The 18,942-nt window shown below is 47.7% G+C and overlaps 1 protein-coding gene across 1 annotated transcript in view; it reads left to right on the forward strand.

Annotated features, from left to right (window-relative positions):
- The window catches only part of STAB2 (stabilin 2), a 165,309-nt gene that overhangs the window by 109,497 nt on the left and 36,870 nt on the right, over positions 1–18,942 (forward strand). Inside the window, exons 39-47 of the mRNA XM_047066788.1 lie at positions 274–369; positions 4,030–4,075; positions 5,154–5,230; positions 7,446–7,571; positions 9,545–9,618; positions 11,865–11,936; positions 15,542–15,661; positions 16,575–16,622; positions 17,775–17,858. Of these exons, the coding sequence (XP_046922744.1) occupies positions 274–369; positions 4,030–4,075; positions 5,154–5,230; positions 7,446–7,571; positions 9,545–9,618; positions 11,865–11,936; positions 15,542–15,661; positions 16,575–16,622; positions 17,775–17,858 (743 nt within the window). The remainder of the gene's footprint in view (positions 1–273; positions 370–4,029; positions 4,076–5,153; positions 5,231–7,445; positions 7,572–9,544; positions 9,619–11,864; positions 11,937–15,541; positions 15,662–16,574; positions 16,623–17,774; positions 17,859–18,942) is intronic.

An 18,942-nucleotide genomic window follows, 5' to 3' on the forward strand; every position in this document is an offset into this window, starting at 1 on the left:
CTGAGGACGCTCTCAACCTGCTCGGGTCAGCAACCTACAGTGCTTCACAGTCCCACAACCGTGGTCTGTGTCAGATCATGGCCTGGTTCGATTCTGTCTCCTGTGCCCCTGCCCTCCCTGTGAATCCAGCCCTCCATTAACGACAATGAGTCCCTGGAACCAGGTTGGCGAATGAAATGCCTCTCACGGGAAGTGACACTTTATAGTAAATGATAAATGAGCTCCTGAGCACAGGTCAGAGGTCTAACAGTTTGTGGGCACTTTTCCACTTAGCGTGTTCTTGTGTCCACGGGAGATGCAGCCAAGGACCCTCAGGTGACGGCTCCTGCGACTGTGAGGTTGGCTGGCGAGGAGTGAGATGTGACAGTGGTAAGGGTGAGCCCCTCGGTCCTTATGATCTGCTCTTAGCCTCGCGTCTTAGCAGCTACATTTCTTTCTTCCTAAAATAGAAATGACGCCTCTGTTACTTCCTTTGGCAATCCAAGTAATTCCTACTTGCTGCAAAAAGTTTGTAAAATAAAGACAAGCAGAAGGAAGTAGATCAGAACTGCTCACGTTCCCACAGCAGGAAAGAACTTTCGCTAATGTCTTACATTGACCTACTGGCCTTCCACTCTTTTTCTGGGTGTATAAACATCTGTGTGTGAGACCACACTGTACATACAGTTTTACAGCCTACTTTTTCTTTTTTTTTTTTTAAGTTTTTATTTAATTTTGAGAAAGAGAGAGAGAGAAAGGAAAGATTGTGTGTGCACAAGTTGGGGAGGGGCAGAGAGAGAGAATCCCAAGCAGGCTCCACACTGTCAGCACAGAGCCCAACACAGAACTCGATCCCACAAACCATGAGATCATGACCTGAGCCAAAATCAAGAGCCAGACACTTAACCAACTAAGCCACTCAGGTGCCCCTACAGCCTACTTTTTCATTTTACAGTATGTAACGGATAGCTTTCCACATGGATAAATATAGATAAATACCATTTTTCAGTTTTCATGCAATATCTCAGTATATGACTATACCATGCTTTCTCAAACCAATTTTCGATTGTCATCGTAGCACTGCCATGAACATACATCATTTTGCATTTGTCTAATTCATCCTCTGATATTTCTAAAGATGGGATATCTGCGTCAGAAGTTGGCACTTTGGGGGCGCCCGGGTGGCTAGGTTGGTTAAGCATCTGACTTCAGCTCAGGTCATGATCTCAAAGTAGGTGAGTTCGAGCCCCGCACTGAGCTCACTATTGTCAGTGTGGGGCCCACTTCGGATTTTCAGTCCCCCCCCTCTCTCTGCCCATCCCCCCCCTCTTAAAAATAAACATTAAAAAAAAAAGAAGTTGCACTTTTGGAGGGAGGGTTTGCTACTTCTTGCCGAGTTGTCCTGCAGAGGTTATATGCGTTTATTTTCCCCCAACAGGATCTGAACAGGCCCATCTCCCCTAGCCACACCACACTGCGCTGATGTTTCTTTTTTTTTTTTTTTTTAATTTTTTTTTTTTCCAACGTTTATTTATTTTTGGGACAGAGAGAGACAGAGCATGAACGGGGGAGGGGCAGAGAGAGAGGGAGACACAGAATCGGAAACAGGCTCCAGGCTCCGAGCCATCAGCCCAGAGCCTGACGCGGGGCTCGAACTCACGGACCGCGAGATCGTGACCTGGCTGAAGTCGGACGCTTAACCGACTGCGCCACCCAGGCGCCCCTGCGCTGATGTTTCTTAATGTGCCCCAAGGACAGCCCTCCGGACTCACTCCTCTTCCTGCTCTCCCTCCTGGGAGAAAAGACCAGCCCACCCCACCTGCCCCCCCCCCCCCAATCTAGAAACCACCCACGTGGCCTTCATGCCTTCCCTGGCCAGCATGTCTGCATTATTCTAACATCCACATCCCATCCTGTGGCTCATCCTCTCAGTGAGAGGCTTGGGGTCTGTCCCTGTGCCTCCTGTCCTAGCTTCCTCCACTCCATCCTCCACATGGCTGCCAGAGAGAACTTTCCAGAACACAGGTGTCTTAGTTCAGGCTGCTATAACAAGTGCTATAGATGAGATGTCTTATAAGCCACAGAAATGTCTCTCTCAGTTCTGGAGGCTGGAAGTCTGAGACCAGGTGCCATCAGGCTCTGGTAAGAACCCTCTCCTGGGTTGCCAACTGCTGGTTTCTCACGTCCTCACACGTGAGAAGAGGCAAGGGTGCTTTCTGGGGTCTCTTTTATAAGGGCACTAATCCCATTCATGAGCACGCTTATGACGTAACCATCTCCAAAGACCCAAGCCCCAACACCTTCACCCTGGAGATTAGGTTTCCACATATGGATTTGAGGGGTGGGGTGACACAAACATCTCCCCCCCGCCCCGCCATAGCAATAGGTAAGACCATTATTCCCACCCCCTCCCCAGGACTTGACAACCTGCTATGACTCTTCATTGCCTCCAGGAGAAAGTTCATTGCCTCCAAGGGACACATCTTAGCAGGGTAGAGTACAAGGCTAGTCACCGATTGGCACTCACCCAGTTTTCCAGCCGGGTCTCAGTGCACATCGTGCACACGCAGCTTCCGGCCTAGAAATGGAAATAAGTGGTCAAGAGTGTTCAAAAAATAGTAGTATGAGAGCACAGAGGAAAGAGCCTCTAGACTGGAGCCAGGAAGAAAACTCCTCTGTTCACGTGCAAACTCCCCACTCCCAAGCACCTGGCAGGCATCACTGAGGCCAGAGAGGGGCGCCACCTCCGTCTCAAAAGAGCACGCCGTGTAGCCACCCCTGTTAACTGAAGTTGGCTCAAAGGTTTAGAGCATGTTTCAGGGAGGAGGACCTAAAAGATGACTGGGATTTCAGTAGACAGAGAATGGAGAGATCACAGACTTCCAGGCTCAAGGAAGAACATCCATAACAGTACAAAATTGCATTGTACCCATTTAGCACCTTGGAGCCTGTCAAGGTTCCCCCTGACACAAAACAGACCTCTTTTGCAGTCAGGTCTCCGCTGCAGGGCCTTCTGTGTGGCTCGGCCAGCTCTAATGAGATTCTATCCCAACGGCTGTTAACGTGGGCATCCTCCCCAAAGGGTACTCTTTCTTCATCGCTAATGATTTCTTTCTGGATCCTCCCCTGCTGAGAAATATCTGGTAACTGAGCATCCAAGAGCGAGAGCCCATGCTATTCCAGGAAATTTAGGAATTAATTCAGCTAATAGATAATAGGTACCTTGCTATATGCCTGTCCCTGGGCTATTTTTGCAAATGCAAAAGAAGGGGGGATGGGGTGCCGGGCTAGCTCATTCATAGAGCAAGCAACTCTTGATCTCAGGGTTGTGACTTCAAGCCCCATGTTGGGTGCAGAGATTACTTAAAAATAAAATTTAAAAAGAAAATTTTTAATGTTTGTTTTTGAGAGAGAGAGAGAGAGACAGAGCGTGAGCGGGGGACGGCCAGAGAGAGAGGGAGACACAGAATCGGAAGCAGGTTCCAGTCCCTGAGCTGTCAGCACAGAGCCCAATGCAGGGCTCGAACTCACAAACTGTGAGATCATGATCTGAGCTGAAGTTGGACACTTAACAGACTGAGCCACCCTGGCACCCCCAAATATAATCTGTTTTGAAAAAAGGCAAAAAAGCCTTTTAATATTAGTTATAATTAAGCTTTGCTTGTTTATTTCACTCCATAATAAAATGATGAAAAACTAGAAAGAATAAAGAACACAGGAAATAGAAATAAGAGTAGAAAAATCAGGCCCCAGGGAGGAACATGCATCAACCTCCAGACACTGATGAGGGATACTGTGTTTTACTCTCCTCGCAGCCTGGCATACAGTAGACACTCCATCAGTATATTCAGCCTTCAGATTTGGTGCTGAGCTTCCTGGCAGCCAAGGCAAAACAAGGATTTATAAGCTCATCAGTTTTATGTAGCTCACGTTATGCATATCATTACTTCTGAGGAATTAAATCTTTTCTGGGCAGTAAGTACTCAAAGAAACCTCCCGAGTTAGGTTTAGTAAGAAAGGACTGAGCCAGCAATTGGTTCTCTTTTGCAGAGATCACCAAAGACGACTGCAATGGGGTATGCCACACCAGCGCCAAGTACGTACCGCTGAGCTTTTCTCTGGAAGGGATGCAAAGAGGGTTCTTTTCTTTTTTTAAAGTTTTTTTTTTCAACGTTTTTTTTTTATTTATTTTTGGGACAGAGAGAGACAGAGCATGAACGGGGGAGGGGCAGAGAGAGAGGGAGACACAGAATCTGAAACAGGCTCCAGGCTCTGAGCCATCAGCCCAGAGCCCGACGCGGGGCTCGAACTCACGGACCGTGAGATCGTGATCTGGCTGAAGTCGGACGCTTAACCGACTGCGCCACCCAGGCGCCCCAAGAGGGTTCTTTTCTAGGAGTGTCCATGTCAGGCCCTGTCTTCGGGGTAATAGGTTCCTGAGACCCTTTCTGAAGACTTATGATGAATTTAAGTATGAAAGGAAAAATCTCTCTGAAAAGGCCACCATCAGCTTGCCACATCCAGCCTTTGAAACAAGCTGCCACCTGAGTTACCTGGCAAATCGGCAAAAAAGCCAGCTGCTGCCCCCAGTTCAAGCCACAGGGGCCCTTTCAAAGAGGCCGAGGGAGCCCAGTGCCCCTGACTGCTGTCAAACCTTACTCCCCATTCACAGCGAAGCCTTATGTGTTCATACTTCAACGTCATACTCCGAACTCCCAGAGGGGTGTGATGGCTTAACTAATTGGCCCAGTAACTGGACTTAGACCTGAATTCAGATCAGCCTCTGTCATTTTCATTGTGTGCATGACCTGGAGTCAATTTCGCTTCTAAGCCCCAGTTTCTCCATCCGTAAATGGGAATAGTAACATCTACGGGTTAGGGCTACTGGATAGCGTGTAGGTTATGAGAAGTAATGTGGGAAGCACGGCTCCGAGGACATAAGTGGCCCTCTAAAGATTGCTGGCTGTCCTCCTTATCCCGGGCCGATGCCCACCCATGTACTCTCTGCAGTTTCGGCCGCCCATCCAGGGCCATGCTGGGCAGGGACTCTCCTTCCGAGCCTTAGGCAAGACCTATGAGTGAAGCAGGGGGCAGGAGCCAGGACGCTGGGGACACAGTGGGTGGAGGTTCTGTATTCTTTCCCCACAAACGGCACTTGCCATTTCTTGTTGCAGCTGCCTTCTCAATCCGGACGGGACAGCCTCATGCAGATGTGCAGCAGGATTCCAAGGGAATGGAACAGTCTGCACAGGCAAGCAAGGAAGGGACCGCTGGGGTTACAAGGGTGGCACAAGTCCTGCAGACTGTACCATTCTGCCACCACCAACCACTGCTGCTGCCCTGGATGTAACAGGGCAGCCGACCAGGCCCCCTGGGCGAGAAAACTGCTGTTAGCGGTTGGGGCGTGTGTTGGGTTAGGAATGCATGGGACAATTGTACCTGTTCTCTTCTCCAAGCAGCCGTTCACAGCCTTGACCACAACTGAAGTCACCTGGGGAACTTTGAAAACACCAGCTTGATTGACCTAGCATGTGACCCAGGCGTGGGGACTCTGGAGTGGGACAGACAGGGACCCGAGTCCTGGTTCTTCCTCCTACTACCCACACAGCTTTGGATGGGTCTCTTATTTGCTCTGAACCCCCTTAGCTCACTTTTAAAGTGAACATAAAACTGTGTCCCTTGCAGAGTGGTTTGGGGACCAAACGACCTCTCTGTGCAATGGCAGAATGAGGCAGAATTTAAAACAGCCCCACACCAGACTCTCCTGGGTTTGAGTCTAAGTTCTTATAACTTGTATTAGCTTGGGAAAGTTGCTTGACTGCTCTTTGCATCATTTTCCCATCTGTAAGTTGTGGTCAGTAAGAGAATCTCCCTCCCTGGACCTTTTGGTGAGAACGAGATTAATAACGGTGAGGTGCTTAGAACAGCCTTTGCACAGAGCACTCGGTAAATGGGATCTAATACTCTTAAGGTGCCCACCACATATTTGGTGCTAGAAAACTGGAAATGCTTAGCGTCATATTTCTCTCGAGCACCTTGTCCAGCCAGCCTTCAGTCCAGATTGTGGTGAACAATGAACATACCAACCTGTCTTCTAGACCATCTTACCCCAGGGGGTTCTCCCAGCGTGCAGGCACCCTGACCCTGGTCCCAGATGTTTCCTGCAGTAAGATGTGCACAGTATGCCCGTGAAAACAGCTGGGAGGAGCAAATAACTGGAATATTTTTCTTGCCCTCTGTTTTTAGGAAATAGCAAAAGCAGGGTTATAGGAGAGCGACCAACATTTCTGTAACACTTTCATGTATGTTATCAGATGGGAGTCTCCAAACCTGCAAACAAACCTCAACAGGTGGACCCCAAGGTTCAGATTCACTGAGTGGCTTGTCCAAAATCACACCGTGGGACTCCAGGTGGATCTAGGTCTTGATCCACTTTGTGTACATGTTGTGAGGCTGAAGTCCAAATTCTTCTTCTGAGGGTGAATATCCATCTGTCTCCATATCATTCATTGAAAAGACTCTTCTCTCCCCCATTGAAATGTCTTGGCACCTTTGTGGAAAATCAATTGACTCTGGATGTATGGGTTTAGTTCTGGACCCCCAGTTCTATTCCATACATAGACGCCCTTTATCAGGTTGAGCAAGTTTCCTTATATTCTTTGCCTGTTGAGCTTTTATTATTAAAGGTATTGAATATTATCAAATGCTTTTGTTCCTTCTGTTGAGGAAGGAACAAGTGGATTGGTCTTTAATCCGATTGATAGACTGTAGTACATTAACTGATTTTTTTTTTAATTTTTTTTTCAACGTTTATTTATTTTTGGGACAGAGAGAGACAGAGCATGAACGGGGGAGGGGCAGAGAGAGAGGGAGACACAGAATCGGAAACAGGCTCCAGGCTCTGAGCCATCAGCCCAGAGCCTGACGCGGGGCTCGAACTCCCAGACCGCGAGATCGTGACCTGGCTGAAGTCAGACACCCAACCGACTGCGCCACCCAGGCGCCCCACATTAACTGATTTTTAAATGTTAAACCACCTTGCACTCCTGCATAAGTCCCACTTAGTCATGGTGTATTATTCTTCTTGCCGAATTTGATTGACAAGTATTTTCTTGAGGATCTTTGTGTTTATACCTGTGAGGGATATTGATGTATAAAGTTTCCTTGAGATGGCTCTGTCTGGTTTTGGTATCAGGCCTCATAAAATGAACTGGGAAGTCTTCTCTCCTCTTCTAGTTTTTGGAAGAGCTTGGGAAAATTGGTATTTATTCTTCTTTAAATGTTTGGTAGAATCCACCAGTGAAGACATCCGATGCTCTGCGTTCTTTTGAATTATCCGTACTTAATCCAGTGCCCGGCATTTTGAAGTAGCTTCCATTTCTCACGCAAGTAAAGAATGCATCACTGTTTTTTTTCCCCCCCCCTCTCTCCCCGGCTGGGCTCTGTGTCGCGTCTCCCTTCTGTAGCCATCAATGCCTGTGAGACCAGCAATGGAGGTTGCTCTGCCAAGGCTGACTGTAAAAGAACCACTCCAGGAAGCCGGGTGTGTGTGTGCAAGGCAGGCTATACAGGCGACGGCATCGTGTGCCTAGGTGGGTACCATCCTTCACCTGTCCGGTGGCAGTGGCTTTACGGTCAGAGCCCCGGTAAGTGATCCTATTATTAGGACATGCCACTGTTGGAACAGTCTGTGCAGGAACGTATGAGGTGTGTAAAGGTGACCACAGGGGTATGAAGGTGTGTGATGTCCAAAAATCGCTTGGGAAGGAAAAAAAGGGAGACACTTTTTCCAATTAAGCATGATGGTGCTGACTGAATTTTGTAACATTTATTAGTTCCTTTCTTATACAATAACACATTCTCACTGTAGAAAAATTAGAGAATGCATATATGTTGGGGGGGTGGGTAGATTCTAGAAATAACCACTCTTCCTATGGTCGTATCACTTCATTTGCTATGGATGCACCTACTTGTTTAAACAACAGTTCTGTCTTATGATACATAATACTTACTATGCTTAGCAATGCAAAAGAACAGCACTCCCAGAAAGTAAGTGTTTCTCCAAATCATTATCTTAATGGCTATACACTGTTCTACTATTAAAAGTATGCCATCATATGCTGTCTGACTTTTAACATTTTAGTTGTAAAAAAAATACATTCACACCAAAGTATTGCAAGAATGGTATAAAAGAAGACCCACTCGCTCTTTACCTGGATTCACTATTGCAAACATCTTGCTTCACTTGCATTATCATTTGTTCCCTTTATATATGTACCTCTTTTTCCTAAACCATTCGAGAGTAGACTTTTCTCATATTCCCGTTATCCTTAAATACTTGGGCATATCTGAGAATGAGGATAAGTTCTTACATAGCCACTGCAGTTACCAACTTCAGTCAATTTACTATTGTTTTAAATGTTTATTTATTTTGAGAGAGAGAGAGAGAGAGAGAGAGAAAGCGGGGGAAGGGATAGAGAATTCTAAGAAGGCTCCGTGCTCAGTGCAGAGCCTGAGGCAGGGCTTGATCTCACAGCCGTGAACTCATGACCTGAGCTGAAATCAAGAGCTAGACATTTAACTGACTGAGCCACCCAGGTGCCCCAAATTTACCATTAATATACTACTTTTGTCTAACTACCATTTATATTCTAATTTTGTCCCCTGACCCAATTACATACTGTTCTGGCTTTTTTCCTCAAGTGCAGGAAGTAGTTTAGGGGTGGGCATCATATTGAGCTGTTATGTGTTAGTCTCCTCAAATCAGGGATGGCTCCCCAGCCTTGCTTTGTCATTTATGACATTGACATTTTGGAAGAATATAGGCCACCACCCCAACTTTTTTTCATAGCATATCCTTCCTTTGGGGTTTTCTGATGTTTTTCCATGATTATATTGAGACTGTGCATTCTAGACTCGATATCACAGGAGTGATATCGCATCCTTCTCAGGCTATCATACAGGAGGCTCATGATTTCCAGCTGCCTCTCTTTTGTGACGTTAATTTTGACCACGCAGTCAAGGTGTTGTCTGATTTCTCCACTGTACAGTTCCTTTCTCCCCCATTGCTACTAATAAGCCACCAATAGGGAGATGCTTTAACACCAAGCAAATATCCTGGTCCTCATCAAAATGTCCTTCTAAATTTAGAATCTGTCCCTGAACCAATTTTATGATGAGAGTTACAAGCGACTGTTTCATTCCTAACTCTCTTCCTTCCCAGCATGTTGGATTGGATCCAAGATTCTGTTGTTCCAAGTCCCTGGCTGCAAATGCTCATATTCACTCAATAGCGGGACAGAAGCAAGCCCACAGATGAGGCCCCTGCTGGCACAGCCCCAGCCCACAGGAGCTGATTCTGAGAAACCGTATCTGGTACCTTCCCTGCTGGCTTACTTCTGCCACAGAGCTGTCAGAAAACTGAATCACACTTTGACACCTGCTGACACACTTTGACACACTGACATCTTGTCCAGTTCTAGCCATCCTGCCTGGTTCCTCAAGATGTCTTGATTGGAAAAGGAGGCTGGATTTTCATGCCAGGTTCTGGCTTTTTGTTTTAAAGAGATCAACCCATGTTTGGAGAACAACGGTGGCTGTCACAAGAATGCAGAGTGCACACAGACGGGGCCCAACCAGGTGAGCTCAGCCCCGCCCCCACACAGGGTCCTAAGTTTTCCTAGGAGCAAGTTCCTGGATCTTCAGACCCACACCCGAGGGAAAGGGGTTGAGAACAGACCTATGGGCACCAGCAGCATAAAACCAATATTTTAGGGGGGAATTCTGAAAGAATCCCTAAAGAGGCCAGTCTTTGGGAATAAGAAATGGTGGCTGTGAGGGGACCAGGGGGTTCTTGGGAGAAGGGGCTTCCTGAGTGGGGAGGGGTAGACATCTGCAAACACCACATGGTTCCAGACTCACCTAGAAAGTTTCCCACGATGCTCTCCTTTCAGCTTTCTGATGCCTAGAAAGCTGAGGCATCATCTTCTTTGGCTTGAGGCCTTGAAATGCATGTGCCACAGCATAAGATAGCACTTTTAGGGGCACCTGGGTGGCTCAGCTCGTGAAGTGTCTGACTCTTGGTTTCAGCTCAGGTCACAGTCTTGTGGTTTCATGAGTTCAAGCCCCACGTCGGGCCCTGCACCGGCAGCACGGAGCCTGCTTGGGATTCTCTCTCTCTCCCTCTCTCTCTGCTCCTCCCCATCTTGTGCTGCCTCTGTCTCTCTTGAAACAAATAAGTATGCTTAAAATAATTAATTTTTTAAAAAGATAATGTTTTTAGGCCCTCTGATAATCACATACTCCCTAACACAGTGAGTTTTGCAGCCCAAACAAGCACAATAGTCAGGAAATTATATACATCAGATACTGGATGATGAAGTGAAGTCCCATGGAATGTTCTATCAACCTTGTTTAGGCTGCAACCTCAGTGCCAGTTCTCCCAATGATTAGAACAAGCAGGTGTCGGGGCGCCCGGGTGGCTCAGTCGGTTGAGCGTCCGACTTCGCTTCAGGTCATGATCTCACAGTCTGTGAGTTCGAGCCCCGCGTCGGGCTCTGTGCTGACAGCTCAGAGCCTGGAGCCTGCTTCCGAGTCTGTGTCTCCCTCTCTCTCTGCCCCTCCCCTGCTCATGCTCTGTCTTTGTCTCTGTCAAAAATAAAAATAAACATTAAAAAAAATTTTTAAAAAAAGAACAAGCAGGTGCCTAAAGAGCCCAAAAATAAGGGGGAAAAAATACCCTTATTTTGAAAGAATTGTGTGTGTGTGTGTGTGTGTGTGTGTGTGTGTGTGTGTTTACACATATAGTCTTGTTGAAAACCAGAACAGGCAGTATTTGGCTACCTTAGACACGTTTTGGGGTTCAGCAGAGCTCGTATTTCAAACCACATATGGAGAAAGGAAAACCTAGAAGCATTTTGGTGCTCAGGGTGTCCACAAGTCCTTCTCCAGACCTAGAAGGCAATGAGAGGGACCCAGGGTTGATCTCTGGGACAGGACCTAAGCCCAGGAGGGGCAGCTGGTGGGTGTCTTGGTAACAGTTTGGGTCAAGGTCAGGACCCAGAAGAAAGGAAGAGGCAGAGGAGTGAAAATCTGCCATTTGGCCCTGGCTGACCCTGTCAGTGAGTCCAGGCTCTAACAAGCAGACATCAGACCAGAGCCACCTCTCCTGTGTGTCTTGGGTGGATTGGAAAAGAAAAGCCGCCCCTCTGGTGGACGCATTAGGAGCAAGTGCCCTTCCTTCTGGGCGCAGAACTAGGTAACTAGAGCGTAGCTGGGTTTCAACCCTGCCTGCTCCCGTGCCCTTGTTCCTGAGCAGAGCACCGGGGAAATGGGGGTGAACTAAACAGTCCCCAGCTTCCCATGGACAGTGTCCCCTCCCTCAAGTTGAAGCCCCCACTGACATCGTTGGCCAAACAGTGGGTCTGACTGATTGTTTTCACATGGGCCACCCATGTGAGGCCAAAGCCCCCCCTCCAGCATCTCCCAGGGCCGGTGCCTTGGGGCTGAGCCTGGGTGGAGAGGCACAAGGTCTCCGTGTGAATGGGAGTGGGTCATAGCTTAGCCTCCTTGCACCCGAGCTTTTACCAACCCAAGTGACAGAAGGGGTGAGTGCCAAGAAGGCAAGGGACCAAATAAGGTAAGAATGTATTAAAAAAGAAATGAAGCCTCTTGGCAGCAAAGTCAGGCTCCGTAGGAGATCCCAGTGCTAGAGTGAAATGTGCCGAGTGCGCTAAACGTAGGATGACGATTACCCTCGTAGGATAGATCTTGCCAATATCACATATAGACCCTTGTGACGCCACCGTGACCACCATAGACCCGGAGCGTGAGAGCCAGCAGAATCTCTCTGTGAAATAACCCGTTTCCCTCCCCTCCCCGGACAGGCAGTGTGTAACTGTTTGCCCAAGTACACTGGCGACGGGAAGGTCTGCACGTTCATCAACACCTGCTTAACCGTGAGTAGGGCTCCGGTGCCGAGGCCCGGAGACGTCCGGCCTGGGGTGCCTCCTACCTGCCTTGCGGGGGACGGCGCATCAAGGAGGCCACATGCAGAGGCCGCTTGTGGGCCCTGGGGCGTATTTTCCCCTCAGGTTCCAGTTGTAGCTGGAGAAACTCCATTCTCTGCCTCTGTCCCCACCTCTGTGCTGGTGTCTTCTCTTCTACTAAAATCTACCGCGGACTTAAGGCCCACCTGCCTCATCTAGGATGCTCTCCTCTCAAGGTCCTTAATTACATCTGCAAAGACTCTTTCTCTAAACGAGGTCACATGCACAGATACAAGGGCTTAGGACATGAGCATACCTTTTAGGTACAGAGCAAGCGAACGGCACAGCCAGAACTTGAATCCATGTCTGTCTTACTCAAAGGCTGCACCCTTGACCACTTCAGGGGTTCTTGTTCCTCCCATAAAGCGGTCAGCCCCAGAGGAAGTGCTGTCTATGTATGCATCGTACTTCCCTTATTCATATCACTGCCCACCCGGAGCCTCCAGCTGTGGGTATAAGAACAGCCCAGATGCCACATAGTTAAAGCCCTTCCTCTCTGAGCTTCATCCCGATCGTCCCCTTGTGTCGATCTGGCAAATGCCTCAGGAGAACATGTCCTCACATGAAATGATTGCAGAAAACAGGGTGCTGGGGCATGGGGCTGTCACAAGCAGACCCATGCAGCTTTATTTGCACAGCGACTCTTCAAGGACCATTTCCACCTGGTTTTTTCAATGGCCGCCTTGTCTTGGCAACTAATGCAATGAACCATCTTGCGCCTGACAGTCAGGTACAAGAGTCATTAACTCTTGGCCACTGCACCCATGACTGCCACCACCCACTGGAGCCTTTCAAGAAGAACAAAAGTTTGTTTTCTTGCAAGATGAGTGTTAAGGCATGCTTTTACGCTGGTGAGTGCAGTCCAACAGAGAGAAGGAAACTGATACTGAAGGAGAGAAGGTGGAATGTTCCAGGAGGAGGGTACAGGAGTGGATGAGGAGAAAGGGCCCCAGAGCCCAGAGGTGAGCCCCAGGCAGGAGCAGGGCCAGTGGTAGGTAGGCAGGTAGTCGGTCAGTCAGGCTGTTAGTCAGGTAGATCATTAGCCGATCAGTTCGTTCGTCAGTGAGCCAGTCAGTTAGTGAGTCACTCGTGGGCACATGCTCTGTGGAGCCCTTACTGTGAACTAGCTTAAAAATGCGTCTGATCGGGGTGCCTGGGTGGCGCAGTCGGTTAAGCGTCCGACTTCAGCCAGGTCACGATCTCGCGGTCCGTGAGTTCGAGCCCCGCGTCAGGCTCTGGGCTGATGGCTCAGAGCCTGGAGCCTGCTTCCGATTCTGTGTCTCCCTCTCTCTCTGCCCCTCCCCCGTTCATGCTCTGTCTCTCTCTGTCCCAAAAATAAATAAAAACGTTGAAAAAAAAATTTTTTTTTTAAAAAAAAATGCGTCTGATCGCTCTAAATAAGTTCTTAGTCCCGTGAGGACAGAGACGGCTCACATTTCTACATATCCAGTAGGAAACCTCTCACAGCAGCTCCCCGGCTCCCAGGCACCATTTTAGGCACTGGGAATTCATCAGTGACCAAGTGGACGAGTGAAGTCTCGTCCCATAAAGAGTTTACACTGAGGGGGAAGAGACAGACGCCTCGTGTGCAAATGACGAGTCAGACCGTCAGTTGTTAGTTCATTTGTTAGGTAAGGAAAGTAGGGTTGGTGACCAGGCGCAGGCAGGTGGTGAACGTCAGGGCGGGAAGGTGGGGTGTCTACGTCTCCATGAGGTATGAGGTGAGCCCATCAGCTGAGAGTGAGGGGCAGTGGTTGAGAGTTGGAGGGAGGAGTGAAGGTGTGAACTGTCTTCCCCAGAGAGAGAAAAGTTGCTCTCTGGATGAGCACCGACGTGATAGCTCTGAAGGCAGGTGCGGACATCACACACGTGTGACTTTGTCCCGCAGTGCCCCGCGAGTCAGGGCCGGCCCAGAGGCAGTGGTTTACCAAGCCGTTGTGTCAGCCGCTGTGCCGGGACAAAGCTAGGAGCAGGGGCCAACTGCACCGGGCAGGTGGGTGAGAGAGAAGCAGCTGGAAGGAGGGGAGGCCCCTGTGGGTCAAAGGAGGCTGGAGCTGCAGCATTAGAAGAGGGGAGTTGAGATGATGAAAGCTGGTGGTCAGAAAGAACAGGATGCCTGAGGGAGAGCCTCAGGAGGGGTCCACTTTAATGTGGAGACGAAGCCAAGGGTGGCCAAGAGGTGGTGGCAGACGCAGGGTGTAGACGGAGGCCACTGACAGAGATGTTCACGCCACCAAGCATGGCCACGGGTGTGAAGGGAAAGCTGGTGATCCAGGCGCCACCACCAGGACCAAAGAAATGGGCCATCATGGATTCCGTGTGTTCTCGGGGAGCTGGGTTCTGTGAAGGATGAGGCAGTAGAAGTAGTTTGGAAGCTCAGTAGGAAAGACACTACCCCAGCCCCAGGCCACGAAAACAGCTTTGCTTGCGGGGTGCGGGGGAGCAGCGTTTGCGGGAGACAGACTCGTCTTCAGTAAGAGGCGGAGAGAGTTTTCTGGAGACTGCTGGGAGTTTGTTAATGGTGATGAGTTTCAGAAGGCACCAGGAAGGGTTTGTGAGGGCAGGAAGGGGTGGGTGTGGGGTCAGATCAGCAAGGAAGGGCATATCCGTGAGGTAGGAGGGAACCCAGAGCGTGTAGACTTGTTGACAGAGAGAAGCAGGAAAGTGGCACAAGAGGGGGTTTGTCTTGGTGCTCTTACAGCAGGCCGGGTATCGGGACGGTAAAATCCAGTTGCCTTAAGAGATGGCAACTGGTCTTGAAGAGCTCACTGAGCTGTGTCTGCTTGAGGCAGGAATCTGGGACAGACAGGAAGTCCCTCCTGGGCCCAAATATCATGCTCCATTAAGGCTCTGGGAACAAGCATTAGAGGGAAGGAAGATTTTATAGCCGAGCATTACGTCTGTTGACCTCCTTCTTTGCTCAACCCCATCGGGGTTCTTTTTCCTAAGCTCACATTCTTTCCCCACTTAGAAACTGCTTAGGCTGCAGACTCCTTCTTGGTGTTCCTATGGATGTTGGCTTTGCATTGAACTTTGCTTTGTTTCTATTTTTAGGTCTCTGTCCCATCTTCCACAGTTTTTAAGCTCTTTGTGGACAAGGACAGTGTGTTCTATCTCTTTTATACCAACTGCCTTCTAGCTGATGACTATTACCTGGCCATTATGAGAGCAGGATTTAAGCCTAAAGCTGGGAACTGTCGGGCAAGATTGGTCCGTTTCTAGTCACCCCCCGTGTGCTGAGAAAGTTTCCATTTGGCACCTCTGGGCTTGTCCATTTACAGCTGGAGATCTGCTCGGTTGGACTCGCCCTCTTGGGATACGTGGCTGGGTGAATACATAGCTCTTACTATAGGGAGTTAATAGGCAAGTTCAGGAGAAGGGCAATAGTGCAAACCAGTCAGTTAGAAGGTGGGTACAAAAATACATTTCAGTACAGAATTGCTTTGTGAATATTGGCAGACCTGGCAAGCGAACCGGGCTGACTCTTACCCCCCACCCCTTGGAAATTTTACCAGAAAAATGGCGGATGTAGTGAATTTGCCATCTGCAATCACACTGGACAAGGAGAAAGGACATGTAATTGCAAGCCAAACTACATCGGGGATGGGCTCACCTGCCGCGGCAACATCTATCAGGTAACGAAAGGCCTGTTTCCATAGAGCGAACCCTACTTGCCTCACTGTGCTAGGAATCCAGGTCCCTAAGGGCTGTGCAAGAGTTTTGTAACTTGTAAAGCTCTACAAAGATGTGAAAGCCTGCTTTTATATAAATTGGCAATGGAAAGAGATTGTATCTACCCATGAGAATCCTCACATCGATGAGTTCTGGAGTCAGAAGCACCTGGGTGTGAATTCAACTCTGTCAATCAGTAATGAGACATTAGGCAATTACATTACCTCCCTATGCATCAGCTTTCTAATTTGTAAGAAAAAAAATTCTAATGGTACCAACCCCATTGGGTTGTTAGCCGATGTAATGTACGTAACGTGCATAGAGCACACTGTAACTCAAAGGCATTACCTTGATGTGGATGCCGTTGGAACATATGTGTGTGTGCACACCCACAGGCATCTGTACTGGCCATAGCGGATGAGGAGCAATGATACTTGTAGATTTCTACCCCTTTATAAAGTGAACGTTCTGTTATTTGGCTTAAAGAGGGACTAGAGCATTCTGGCTAATCAAATATGCTTGTTAATGGAGGAATTAAATCTTCCATAAACCTATAACTGTTTTTTTTTAAATATTTGAACTTTAAAAAGTGCTTCTAAACCTTAACTGCTTTTGGAAATGGCTAGACCTTTCTTTGATAAATCAGATGGTGACTCCAGCAAGGTTTTGGAACTCACAGCATGTTCCCATAGTCGTTCTGAACATCGGTGGGAAGCCTGTAGGTGGGGCTTGAAAAAGAAGACCCACGAGGGCAGATTTCCAGCTGAAAGTGTGGTAAAGACTCTCAAACTTACAGAAGTTGCCCTGCGACAACCTTGAATTGATCTTGCGTGTAACCCAAGACATGAAGTGACCCTCCTCTATCTTTGTTTCCAGGAGCTTCCCAAGAACCCAAAAACATCCCAATACTTCTTCCAGCTGCTGGTAAGAACATGTGTGTCTGTCTGTAGCTGTAGGAGTTGGGTCTCCAGCCAGATACAGAGAAACTGTAGCCTCCGGAGTCAGTGAAGGGAGAAGAAAGTCTGGGAACGTGGGTTTCTGGCCCATTCTACATAGAAGAATGCACTGTGTGCAAAAACTGCCATCACACCAGAGGAAAGAAGCATTCCTGGGGCAATTGGTTAACTCCGGGTGAAAATATTAAGTTAGGTCTTTATGCACATCATACATTGGGATAAGTTCCAGATATATTGAAAAATAAAAGATAAAAATATAAACGAATAAGGGGCACCCGGGTAGCTCAGTCAGTTAGGTGTCTGACTCTTGATTTCAGCTCAGGTCATGATCTCGCGATCCATGGGTTCAAGCCCCGCATCGGATTCCGCACTGACAGTGCAGAGCCTGCTTGGGATTCTCTCTCCCACTCTCTCTGCCCCTCCCCCACTCTCTCAAAAATAAATAAACTTTAAAAATATATATCTAAATGAATACAATCATAAAACCTAGAAGAAAATATAAGTAACCACAGGCTCTTAACATTGGCAAGAAGGCAATTAGCATAGCTAAACCAATCATCTTATAATCAATTATCCCAATTATGTAAAATATTTGCATGTAGAAGAGACATTGGAAAAAAATACCTAAAAATAACAGGTTGCATCTAGGCAGTGGGGCTATGGGTAGTTATTTCCTTCTTCATGCTATATTTTCAAATCTTTAATACAATAAGCATATTTTTTTTTTCCGAGAGAGAGAGAGTGAGCACAAGTTGGGGAGAGGGGCAGCGGAGGAGAGAGAGAGAAAATCTCAAGCAGGCTCTGCACTCTGTGCAGAGCCCAACCTGGGGTTCGATCCCACAACCCCGGGACCATGACCTGAGCCAAAATCAAGAATTGGAGGCTCCACTGACTGAGCCACCCAGAAACCCCAACATATGTTATTTTTATAACCAGATAAAAATAAACATTATTTCAATGACAAAGACTAAGAATGAATTTGAATCTGAGACTAAATAAAACACAGATCTCCAGATTCAGTTTTCACTCCCCTCTGTCACCACTGACTTTCTGTATTTGTTTGAAACTGTACGTATGTTAATTAGGTACCTGCCATGTGGCCCCACCTTCCTTCCCACAGGAACATTCTGTGCGAGATCTGAGCGGTCCGGGCCCTTTCACTGTCTTTGCACCTTTATCTGCAGCTTTTGATGAGGAACCTCGGGTAAGCATGAAGCTCTAGGCAAGCCGAAGAGGTGTGGAACGGGAACCCAGTCTTTGGGTGTCACCCTGGAACCAATGCTGGAGACATTTCTGGGCAGGAGATTTAGGATTAGCTAGAGCAGATCAGCAATGAAAGGGGCTGCCTGTCAGCTTAGGGACCTCCTATCAAAAGAAAGCATTTAAGTGGATTTAGGGTAACCAATGGCCAGAGGCCCTCTGAAAAACATTCCTGAATCAGGTAGGAAGCTAGAAAAGATCAACAATTCTTAAATGATCCAAACCTTCCATAGACATAAATAAATAAACAAATAAACAAACAAACATTAAAAAAAGAAAAAGAAAAAAGAAAACGAGAAGCACAAGAATGCTGGGTAAAAGCTTTTAAATAAGTCTTTTTTTCTTGCAGACCTTATCAGAGCCTTTACTATTCTAACATTCACCGGGACTCCTCATGCAGGATTACCCATTAACATATAATACTGTAGCAAACATTTATGGAGTGTGCCAGACACTGTTTCTAGTATCTGACCTAGATTCATTCATTTAGTGTTCATGACAACCCTGTCATGGAGTGCTATCATCCCCATTTTTGCACTCAAGGACATTGACAGAAGTAAATTTCCCAAGGCCACACGACTAGCAAGTGGCGGAGTAAGGATGGAAACATGACTCCAAACCGTGCATTCTTCTCTACACACAAAAACAGAGGCACAAAAATACTTCTGGAAAGTTTTTGACATTTGATTGTTTTTCTCTAAAAAAGCATCAAAAGAGATACCATGAAGCAATTGAAGCAATGAGAACCTTGTGGGCTTCTTATTACACTGACTTAATGGCTAATATTGTTTGTGCTTTGATTTACAATGGAAAAGCATCGTGATCTTTTCCACACTAAAGGAAATCTGGCCCAGGTACCTCTCCAAGAGGCACAGGTGCGGTGCAGCTTTGCCCAGCATTTTTCACAAGAAAAGTCTTTTTGCAAGTAGCATCTCACAGGACTTGGGGTCCTTGACGCATGCATTGAGAGATGCTGGACCAGGGGAACTCCAAGCTCCCTTCCACTCATTCTAAGAGTCCATATCGGA

Source organism: Lynx rufus, unplaced genomic scaffold (genome assembly GCF_022079265.1).
Source record: "Lynx rufus isolate CCGP_SWC_20201006 ecotype Redwood Valley unplaced genomic scaffold, mLynRuf1.p SCAF_7, whole genome shotgun sequence".
NCBI lineage: Eukaryota > Metazoa > Chordata > Mammalia > Carnivora > Felidae > Lynx > Lynx rufus.